This window comes from Netta rufina, assembly GCF_964035555.1.
Source record: "Netta rufina genome assembly, chromosome: 3".
NCBI classification, from domain to species: Eukaryota; Metazoa; Chordata; class Aves; order Anseriformes; family Anatidae; genus Netta; species Netta rufina.
Genome location: NC_140125.1, coordinates 95,190,269 through 95,202,348, shown reverse-complemented (window position 1 = coordinate 95,202,348; position 12,080 = coordinate 95,190,269). Strand labels below are relative to the sequence as shown.

Below are 12,080 nucleotides of genomic sequence, written 5' to 3'. Positions count from 1 at the left end.
ATGAAATAGCTAAAAACAACTAAAAGCAACCCAGATATAGTGCGTGTGAATGACTTACAGAATAACTAAGGTCTTGAATCTTGGCTGCCTCCCAGTTAAAGAGTGGTCTGGTTTTCCAAAAATCATCAACACATTCTGTATTTATTAAAGATTTGGAGAAGAAAGCAAACAAAAAAATGGGATATTCTGTAAGGGATGACACAAATGTTCTCTGACAGGATGAAGTCCAGAATTTAAAGTTTTAAAAACAGCCTATAAAATCTGAGAAGATCATTAAGACAGAATGACAGGAAATGAAATATAATTTGACCAGAAAGTAAAAAAGTATTGGGGATAAAAAACAGAAGCTGAGCATTACTGAACTACCAAGGCCATCAGTGGAAAACTGTCCACTAAATGCAAAAAGCTCAGTAAAACACTACCTGCAATACAGAACTATCTAAAAGAACCAAAAAAAATAAACCAGAGGGAATTCTTGCATACATATCAAAGACATTTAACATAAAACAGTAATGCAGCAATGCACTCCATACAATTGTGCTGTTTCATCTCACAAGGTACCTCAGTAGGAGGATCATTAAAGTGCACGTACAGTTACTAAATGCTTGGCACCGTGGCATGGAGAGAATTTGCAACTGTAAAGAGATTGCAGTAGATGAGATTTTTTTTTTTAAATCATGATGTACTGAACTAAAAGCCCTTTGATTGAAATACAGAAAATAAAAAGACCAAAAATGTTAATTAGCCTCTCTTTCTCTTATTTGCTAGCCTGACAAAACCAAATTGCAAAAATAACCCAGTGTTTCACATACCATCTAAGCAATTTGTCAACACTAAGTGCCAAAACGATTCGGATAAATATTGTAACAGACTGTTTATTTGCTAAGGAAGAAGAATAAGCAAATAAATAATCTCACAATTATTTATCCGCTGAGTCATTACACTAATACATGGAAAACAAGTCCTGGGCATTTAAAATGCAGATACAGACGACCTTTTAGTGCCCTGCATAATCAGTTGGTGTGGCTGCACACAGCAGGAAGGGAGCACTTGCTTTTACTGGCACTGAGGTACAAGCACAGGAACAGCAACTCTCATCCTAAAGAGCGATGCTCGGACATCCAGGTGTGGGTTGGAGTACTGAAAGCAAGAGCAAAAGAAATATAATAACGTCAAAAGAAGTGGTGATGCTAACAGCATTCCCAATCGTGTCTGTTGCCTGGATATTCCTCTCTCAGCACTTTCACTGCAAGGGATTAAACTCAAGACTTGAAATGCTCTCGCAGTAGGACACCAGCACGTCAGCACACAACCTAAGACACAAGTCCCAGCCAGGCTTTATCCTGGCTCTAGAAACTCAAATTCATGGCAGGAACACGGGCATATAACCTGAGAAGGCTTGTCCCACATACATACATTTTTTACGTTAGACTAATGGAAGTGAAAAACAATTCAGGGAGCGGGCAGACTTCCAGCAGGAGTGAAGCCCGTGCTGCTCAGCCTCTTGGACTAGGGCTAGCACTACTGATCCCTGCTCCAGCAGCAGGCAGGAGGGGGCTAGAACAGACATTTCCTCTTTTTCCACCACAAATAGGTAAAAAAAGTCTGAGGCAGAGGTTCAGAAGGTGAAAGAGAAGATCAGAGGTAGGAGAACTCAACAGAGCATACTGGGTGGAGAAACACAAAGAAAAATTCCCACATCCAGCAGAAGCTATAGGAAGACCTATCAATATTTTAGTCATGCATCTAAACCTCCAACAGACTACAACAGCCTATTCACAATGCTGCTCGCTGAAACGACTACGTGAATTCCAGACATCGACTTGGAGCACCAACTGCAGAATACATTTCATGCTCAGAATAAAGATGATCCTCCATGATCAGAGACGATTCTAACGCTGTTTAATCAAATCCATACATTTGGTATTAAATTGCAAATTATTGTGGACACGCACATGCTCTCAAAGTGTAAACTCAATTCTTTCAATTCTCTTGAGGATTACATGGTTTACAAAGCCAAGAAATGCTTCAGTGTGATAGCCAAAATATCAAGACACAAACATGTATTGTTCTTCAGACACGAATGTAATCTTTATCAACTAGACTAATGTAGATTAAAAATCTTTAATGCTGCTCAGTGCTAACGTAAACCCACTTTGAACAGTATGATGGACTGGTTCAGGGACAAGACACTGAAGGAAAGGCATATCCGTGAGAAAGCACAAATAAATGCCCAATGTAAGTAAAAACACATACACTGCTACAAACCAACTTGATTTCATTTAACACACGTTGCAACAGAAAGCAGCAGCAAACGAGGCTTTGGGTTGATATTCTCAGAGCTTGGCTAGATCTGGCCTCCCAAGGAGGGTATGGATCCCATTAACCAGGGCTTTATTCTAACAAATGGAAATAGAACAACGCAAAAGTATCCTGTTAAGCATGATAAAATTATAAGGTAATTTCATCAAGGGACCTAATCAACTTTGGCTTTCTTCCTGTAACTCATCTGCGTCTCTTCTTCTCTCCTTTAAAGAGATACTGAGCCAAATTCCAATTCGGCTCTACTGTAGTCTGGAAGTCAACAAAAATTATCTGCAAAGAAGGAAAAAATCTTTGCAATTGTTTTGTTAAAAATTGAATCAAGAGATAGAAGTCACAGACTGGGAAAAATGTTTGCTCTACAATACAAAGGCAACATCAGCAGTAGTTTTGAAAATGTCATTTTATTTCTGAAATGAACTTTCTGAAAATTATGGTAAATTTTCCTCTAGATTAAGATTTTGTATTAAAATCCTTCCCAAAACTGAGTTTTAGATGCAGAACTAATCTGTAATACAGGGTATTATTATTTGGTTTCAGGCACTAGGCTATAATCTGAACAATGCACAGTCACTGGGAGAGAATTTCAAAGGCACAGACAGCAGTGAAGTGCCTAATTCCTATTAAAAGTCAGGGGGCTAGCAGTCTAACTGCGAGGTCTGCTTTTTAGAATATGCTACACTGAAACCAGATCTTAGCAAAAATACCTTATTCCCAGAAGCTATGGACAACTACACAGTTGCAGCTTCTCCAGACAAATGCTTGAGTCATTTCCTAATTTCTAGGACATAATGTAAATCCTTTATCTCTAGATTAAAAATTTATCTAAAGGCGAGGTAATTTAAGGCATTAAATATTTATAAACGTCGATAGCTAAGTTCCTGACTCCTACCAAAATTAACAGAAGTTTTGTTTGAGTAAAAACCACAGCATCACAAGCGCTGTTTACCTCTCAAAAAAAGGCTCTTCTGCAAGAACTGCTCAGGATGCATTATTATATTATTGCTGTAAAACGTCTGTCCAAATTCCTACTGGCATTTTCTAATGCTGCTTCTGCTGCTCCTGAGAGACCGTGTCACATGAGGAACGCAGGGACTGTAACCTGAGCAGGCACAGCACAAGGCCGCGAGCAGAACCAAAGGATACCTGGCTCAGCACCCTGCAAAAGACTTTCGGGGGCTTCTCTGTTCACCTATATGCCCAGCTGCACCTCCTCTGAAACATCACTCCGGAAGATGTGCAAAGAGTCAGACTCCTACTCGTTTTGTGCCCTAAAACATGTATGCTTCTCTCTAATCCCAGTATAGCAGGGCTCTACTAATTTTAGATCCAAGTGGTGTAAAGTGTCATAGCTGTCAGATAGCTGGATACCTGAATCTCAGTCCAAAGCAACTTGCTTTTCCAACGCCATTCGACTTTTAACCCCCCTTCACTGCTGACCTGTATTTATAAGAAGTTTAAATACATGAAATATAAATCTGTATTTATATTTCTCTGCAGTAATTATGAAACCAAACTATTGAAATATATGTACGAGCCAACCAAGTTCAGAAGGGCCATGTGGCTATAATCAACAGCAGATTTTGGCCTGTGCTACTGAAAAGCCCATCAGAGGCCTAATCCTCCTTGTCTTACAGAAATAGTCACACTAATTGTGTAATTGCAATGTGCAGAATTTAACCCCGAATACAGTTGCTCAGAATCTTTGTCCTTTCCCGGATTTATTTGCAGATATTGGTGGTGTTAACTCTACTTGCTTAAAATGTAAACCCTACAAAATAAAAAGGATGGAAAAGCTGATAGATTGCATTCTGCAGCAAAATGACGCACACACAAGCATAATGACATTAAATCCGGAAACACGCTAACTTACTTTCATTGCAGCTAAAGTCTAATGTCCTAGGGGATAACTGATCTCAGCAAGACTGTTAAAGACGGAGCTTTTACCCGGGCCCCGATCTTAGTAAAGGGGCTTGTGTGGGTGGATCACCAGAAACCCCAAAAGCACCAGCGTCTGCCTCCACGGATCAACTTGTAAGATCTGGCTGTTACCGTGCCCTTCAGGATCCGACCCGCGGACTGACTTGCCTTTGTGAGCATTGTTTCACCTGTTTGCAGGCTGGGTTGACTACCAGCAGTCAGCACATGAATATTTTCACCCACCACAGAAAAAATCACGGCTTTGTTGAATTAAATGGCTTTAATGATGTTTTGCAGAAAACATTTCAGGCATGCAGCAAGAAGCCGCATTCATATTTGACATTTACAAAACTTTATTCTTTTAAGCCTCAACATATAAAATACTTGCACTTAACTCGAAGCATGTGAATAAGCCCATTTTTATTCAGTACAAAGCACTGAATTCTGAATACATGTTGAAGTTCTAGCAAGAAGGTGGAATGAACTCTTCAAAACAGGCACTTTTTAAACAGCGTAGAGGGGAAAAAAAGAATGCATAATCTGGTTTTCATGCAAAAGATCACTAGAGATTAGTGAACTAGATCACAGCAAATAATTAACCCCCCCTTATCCAAAGCCATAAGCTGGGCCAAAGCAAGCCTTTTAACACAGTGATGACTGAAATTTATTTTTTCCATGCTTCACCATCTCCTGGTTTGGGCCAAAAGAAAAGCATAATGAAATATTCCTGTGATTGCTATTTAAAAAGTGTTTCTGACTCAGTGGAAGTTGGGAAGTACCAGAGAAGCAATACAACAGACCTTTACTGATCTCTGCCCCAGTGCACATACCAAAGATACTTGAACCGATGGCCAAATTCTGCCCACCTTAGTCATCCGAGCAGGTATCTTTTAAACCACAGCTTACACATACCATCCAACTCAACTCCAGAAACCACTGTCCAAACCTTGAGACCTCTACACAGCCAAAGCCTTGCTGAATTGGCTAGCGTTCAAGTTCTCAGTATTTTATCCCCCCAAAATCAAGACCCCTTCAACTTAATTCAAGTGAACACAACTCCAATCAGCAGGATCCTCTCCATATTTAGGATGAGATGCACCGAATAAAATCCTGGCTCTAACCAGTATGAACCAAAACGTCAGTGAGAACTTGTTGCTTAAAGAAGGAATGTTGAAACGGAGGAAAAGTGCATTTGTACATTTTTTACAAGGAGCCCATTAATTTTGTCTGACTTCATCACACAAGTGCCATTACATTTCCACCTTTAACTGGACACACTCTCTGTTGGCTCACATTTGTTCTCAGGAGGCTGAACTGCTGTAGGACACGTGCGAGGAGCAGGTGAAACTACGTCATCATGATGAAGACCTGGGTGGTGGCAAAGATAGGATCAGGTGATGTGCAGCCAGATAATCCACACGTACCCTGCACTGTGCAACAAAAGACCAATCCTATTCGTCCAAAGAAATAGGGGATCGGTTCCAAGGCTAGAAGCTAGCAGCACCTGAAATGAGGTGTGACAAAACCACCAGAGATAGAAATTCCTCATAAACCCTACAAAACTAACGCCTATATGCCACTGGTTTTTGTTAATGCCAAAGAAGAAAGAAAATAAATTAAAAGCATCAAGGCAATTATTCACTCGAGTATTTCTGAATTCAAAATCAGAAGCCCAGGAGCAGAAGGTTTGATTAGTTCAGAGCCTGGAGCACAGAGCAAGATTTCTGCTGGCTGTTGCTTAAGGCCCTTGAGTTCACAGTATAAATAAGGAGTCTCAGCAGTTCACAGATTTCAGAATCAGGACTAAATCTGATACTGAACACATTTAGGAGCCTCCAAATTCCTAAAACTCTGCAGCTTCTTCATTTTCAGATATACAAAAAACTATTCTGAGTAAATGGTCCCTTCCTGAATCCAGGTTTAATCCTGGTTAATTCAGGTTTTAATCCTAGTTCAGGGAGCTGGATGACAAGCGCCCCATTTTCCATCTGAATTCAAAAACCATCCCCACACAACGTAAAAACAGCTTTTCTTGAAGCTACCCTCCATCGAGCGCTACAAGAGGCAGATTGTGTTACCTCTGAACCCCTCACAGGCAACAAAGCACAGCAGATGACTTGCCAGCTCTTGCCCATCTCTGACTCGTTTCTCAGAGCACAGAAAACAGAGCCGCTTGCTATGCATCAGCTGAGCTCGTGGCATGACAGATTTCTTCAAACCAAGAGAAAAACACCAACACTGAAACAGAAAACAACTCTTAACCCAACCTGAGTTGTGCCCAGTCCCAGGCCTGCAGCAAGCACTCTAAGGAAGCAGTGGTCAGGCACCCAACCTAAGGAAAATATTTATGTGGTACCTTTCCTATCATCAACAACTATTTAGGCCAGTCCAATGGAGCCAAAATTCACAGCTGTAATAGGTCTGCATGGACCAGAAAGCCTTATATATTTTAAATTTCTATAGTTCATACAGTTGAAGAATAGCTGTGATTTCTTTAGTACTTATCACTATGAATTAGCTCTTTTTCAGAGACAGCAATCACAGGGTCATTATCAGATGTTCCTATTTCAACAATGATGTCAAAGGGAGGCAACTTGATTGCATGATTGTTCAAAATTTTGCAGAAAAAGAGGGCTGTTCCAACTATTTAAATATTTGATACCTGCACTGAAAAATAGTTTTGGAGGGGTCATGATCAGATAAATCTTGATTCTTGGTGCATTACTTAAGATTTATGCCAGAGTAAATCTAATGAACGCAGTGTATTTAAAGACACTGATCTTTAAGCTAGTGATCTTCAAACCTTTAATGCTCAAATCATGTTGGAATGCAACAAGGCATACCTACCCCATCTGACTGAGATGGCATCTAGTATTTTTTAAATTAAATGTATACAAAATACTACTGGACATTTGCTTATTCAAAAGTCAAAGGGAGAAACAATTTTACCAGGAGCATCTAACAATAATTTTATCAGTTTTTGTTCCCAGGCAATGGTGATATGACGTACAAAGCACCAAGACTGATTTTTAAAGTTCATTACACCCTCCTGAGCAATAAAATGTAGTTTTTTGAGCCAAAGCTGACCTGTTAGTTATATTTGTATTGCTTCTCATCTTCCTATCACAAACAAGATGTGAAATGTGTCAAATATTTTGGATTAAATGTACCAGACATATTACTGCTCCCATTGCAATAGAAGCTTTGCCTCTCAATTTCTATAGAGGCTACTGACAAAGCAGTGATTTTTGCCCTAAATATGTAGCTTGATTCAACATGATTTCTGAATCATCTGAGATAACATGACTTCTTTTTTTTTTTGCCTCTCCATCAAAACGCTTTGAAATACTGCCAGTGAGTTGCTGTGTGAATCACGAAGAAAAATATGATGGGCAGTGACTGAACTGACCAGCAATCACACAACGTTTTCTCCCATAGCAAACAGCTCCTCTGCGCTATCGCAGCCCCAGCGAACAGTTGCCTGATTATTTACTGTCACAGCCAGGGACGTGGTCAGCAGCCAGAATTTGGAGCCATACAAATATCCTGGTTTCGACAGTTAAAGCAGCAACGTCCTTTGTTTTGCACAGCCTGCCTGACCTGCAGCCTACTTGGGCTGTAAAAAAGATGAGGAGTGAAATCGGACTTCTCTACATTTGAACAGGGCTGTTATTTTTTTCCCTAAATCAAAAGGCCCGAATGTCTTAATGATGAGGCATCATATGATTCCAAGCCTGAGACAGGCGATGAATTTTGTACAGCTGACTCTGCTAGTTACAGTACTCAACAGCTGGGGCATAGATAATTTGGCACCCTGATAATGCCCCAGATGAATACAAGAGCATTCTGCAGACTGCAAAAAGGAAAAGGGAAAGAAAAAAAAAAAAAAAATTAGCATTAATATTATTCATCGAAGCTCACCTTAAAACCCTAAAATTGACACATTTTGCATTTGATTAAGAAAACAAATACAGGCAGTGTTTACAAAACTGGGAAATTCAGAAAAATGGCACTCCCTCTTCAAAGCATATATTGTAGCAATTCTTTTCTGATTAGATCAGCTCCCATAGCAGGTCGTCAGAACAACAATCACTGTAGTGAAGTCATACTACTGGGACTCGGATGGGAAATCATGAGCGGCTTGGAAACACATTGTGAAAAATAATGCATTTTCCAGGCTTCCAATATATCATAATTAAAACAAGTCCGAACCTTTACCTTTGCTCCCAATGGCTGAATAAAGCATACCTCAAACAGCAAAATAAAGCACACTGATGCACTCAATATGACACTAAAAATTAAGACAGCTGAAACTGGATCCTTCTGAACAATTTCAGGATTTAGCTGTCACCAAAACCAGCATGTTGACGGACCTGACGTGGCCCCCACAATATAAAAAAGTCAGGTATTTCCAGAATTTATTTCTAACAAAAATGTGAATTTGTTTTAGGAGTTTAATTTAACTAAAATCCATTTCTCCACTAATACTTGAAAAATAAATGTTTCACTCTCTACACAGACAAAACTCCCACTGAAATTGGGAAAATTAGGCCTAATATCTTTCCCAGATTTTTAAGCAAGTCGACAAACTGGTATGAGACCAAACCTTATTAAACCTGAGTACAGCAGCAAATCAAAAGTAATCTAAAGCAGAACAGCAGTGTTTTAAATTAGAACCAGGATAGAAAAACAAGTTTTTTTTCTCAGTGTTTTTTTTTTTTTTTTAATTTACAATGCGAAGTCTACTTGCTTTTTTTTTGGAAAAAAATATTTCAGCTACATATGAAGTAATTGATAAAAAATAGGGAGAGCATAGAATAAAGATGTCCTTTTGAAGACAATCTGTTCCAAACCATAATTATTCCTCATCTAAAATGCACTAATGCATTTCAGTACTGAAACAGTGCACATGCTCCAGAGCTGCATTGACACAATGGGCAACAGACACAAAGAAGTCATTAGTCAATACTGTTAATGACACGCGAGATTGCAAGTGGCACAGGTATAAAGTACTCTCAGAGCTGACAAGTTCCCATTTCATGACAACCATCTGTAGGTGGGTTTCGTTGGGTTTTTTTTCCTCAAAATCTTACCAGTGACAACCAGGATTAAATAACATCCACTATCGATATCTTCGAATCAAGCTGTCTTAAGCTGTGCCACTCCCATTCCCATCAGTGGGAACCATTTAACTAAAACCTTCAGAACTGCCTGGAAGCACACAGCTGAAAACCCACAATCCTTCAAAATACATGCTTCAGATATAAAATCCGACCGATCTTTTCCCCAAATATCACAGAAGAACTCAGCACAGCAACCGTCAGCCCTGACATGCTGTGAAAACTATTTCTGGGACGCGGATCCAATCTGAACGGTAACCCCATACCTTTTTACTTTAATTAAAATCAGACCCGTAACACTTTTGAAAAAACGCTTTCAGATTCAGTGTTGGCGAACGTACTGCAAAACAGTCAGCCATCACATCTCCTAAACCGCCTCCTCCATCCCAGTTAATTAAAAAAGCAATGCAATTTACATGTCTAATAGGATAGATTTAGTCGCACACATCGATGCTGTGACAAACGTTTCTATTTTCCCCGATTTTTTCCCCGCATTCAACGATAACAGAAACCACCTCAGGTGCCATATAAACCGAGATCCTCCTTCGCCCGGCTACCAACGCAAGGTGAAAGATAAGCTCCACGGATAAATGGCCACGGAGACGTAAAACACCGTCCGCGTTTCACTCAGGGGAAAAACCATCATCATCATCATCACCATCGCTGCGTCTCGAGGCGAGGAGTCGCACACGGGTCGCCCACCAGTCATGGTTTGCTGTGGGACCCGCAGGGCACCTGCCGGTGTCCGTGCGTCCGTGTCTGTGTCCGTGTGTCTGGGGGTGTCCGTGGGGCCGCCCTACCTTTGTATCTCTCCAAGACATCCTCGTAGGCTTGCAGGTACTCCTGCTCCTCGGCGTAGAAGTAGGCGCCGGGGGAGAGGTAGCCGGCCATGGCTGGGGGCTAGCGCGCACTGCCCGCTGCCCAGCTCGGCTCCAGACAGCGAGAAGGGAAAAAAAAAAATAGGGAAAAAAAAAAAAAAAGAAGAAGAAGAAGAAGAAGGGTAGGGGGGGACCGCTAGCGGCAGGAGGAGGAGGAGGAGGCCGAGGAAACGCCCATGCCCCCGCCCGGCCGCGGCGCTCGGGTTTCAGCAGGGGGCGGCCGGGCTGGGGCTGGGGCTGGGGCTGGGGCTGAGGCCGCCCCCTGCTGCTTCCCCCGGGGCCGCTCCTCGGTCCTGGCCCCGGCCCCTTCCCCTCTCGGCCCTCCCCGGCCCCCGAGTGCCCTCCCTGAGGCTCGGCGCCTCCTCCCCGCGGCCGCCGCCGCTCTCGCCATGCCCTGAGGGGGGACGCGCCCCGCCGCCAGGAAATGGCCGCCCCCGGGGCTGCCCGGGGGGCACGGGGGAGACGCGGAGAAGGGGGCTCGGGGCTCGCCCCACGCACCTGCGGGCAGCCTCCCCCGTCCCTAAAAGCCGGGTAAAGAGCCTCGTCACCCCGCCTGGCTCCCCCCCGAGCCCCGCCGCCCCTTACCGGCGATGCGCAGCACGGCTCTCTCGGCGGGGTCCAGCACGGAGCCGCCCTGGATCTTGCGCTTGGACCGCTCGTGTTTGGGCAGGTTCCAGGGCAGGGTGTCCCCCGGAGCCGGCGACACCGTGCCGGATTTGTGGCTCGAGTCCTCCTCGTCGGAGAAATCGGCGGACGACGACATGGAGCAGCGGTGGGACGCGGGGCCGGAGCTCTGCGCGGGGACAAGCACACACAGGGGGTGAGGGGACGCTGAGGGGCAGCCCCCATGGTCCCCCCATCGCCGGGGGGAAAGAGGCAAATGGCGATAATAATTACAACGAGGGCAGGGGACCGCCGCTCACCATGGCTGGGAAGGCGGTGGGGTGATGGAGGGGTGCGCGGGAGGGGTGCGCCCCCACCCCAAAAAAATAAAAGCAGCCTCTAGGGGAAGCGCACTGGGGAGGGGGGATGCGGGAGCATCGTGGCTGCCCGGCGGTCCTCCGGCTTCCCCCACAATGAAGCCAGCAGCAGCAGCAGCGACAACAACAACAAAAAACCCTCCCGGGCTGCCAATCGGCAGCGTCTGGCTCCCCCGGCAGGACGAGGCCGGGCTGCGCACCCCAGCAGCTCCGCGGGCCCTCAGCGCCCCCCGGGTGCTGCCCGCAGGGGCACACGCCTCACAGCACTCGTTTATTTCCAGTTTTTACCCTCCTCCAACCCATCTAGACTCCTTTTTGTTTTTTTTTTTAGTACTAAAGGTGCTAGGATTTTAGGCTTGCCTTGTAGCGTAGCCCTCTTTTTGGGGGGGCACCTTAAAATTACAGAGGAAATCGCGTTGTGACAGGATCTGGTAAAATTTGCTGCTGCTGTCTGGACAGATCCACTGCTGCTTTTCATGGGATGGACAAACAAACCTTTATACCTTTAAACCTACACTAGGGGTATTTCACTCTTATAAAAGCAGAAAAATTGCATAAGCCAGAGTAGCACTGTGGTGCATGACGTGCTGCGCAGAAAACCGCCCGTGATATACTGGCAAATAATCTGCTGAATAAGGGGGTCTCCCTTCTCACTGGGTGCTCCTCCCTACGTCACTCATCTCCACGTTAATCCCTTTTTCTCTTTTTACAGTGTTTGATGGTAAAGTTCAGAGGGGATGGATGGAGAGAGGGAAGGGATGCATAAAGGCAACAACTAAATTTCTCCTTCTGTATGGTGACAGAGGGAGGGCACCAGGTAGCACAGATGAACAGGAACACGAGATGTATGACCCCAGCCC

The 12,080-nt window shown here is 43.7% G+C and overlaps 1 protein-coding gene across 7 annotated transcripts in view; it reads right to left on the bottom strand.

Moving 5' to 3' along the window:
• LOC311207660 (dystonin-like) overlaps positions 1-10,285 on the bottom strand; it is a 265,958-nt gene extending 255,673 nt beyond the window's left edge. For all 7 annotated transcript variants that reach the window (XM_084283802.1, XM_084283805.1, XM_084283804.1 and 4 more), the window contains exon 1: positions 10,163-10,285. In XM_084283802.1, coding sequence (XP_084139928.1) covers positions 10,163-10,253 — 91 coding nt within the window. In that variant the 5' untranslated portion in view covers positions 10,254-10,285. The remainder of the gene's footprint in view (positions 1-10,162) is intronic.
• Between the last annotated feature and the right edge of the window lie 1,795 nt (positions 10,286-12,080).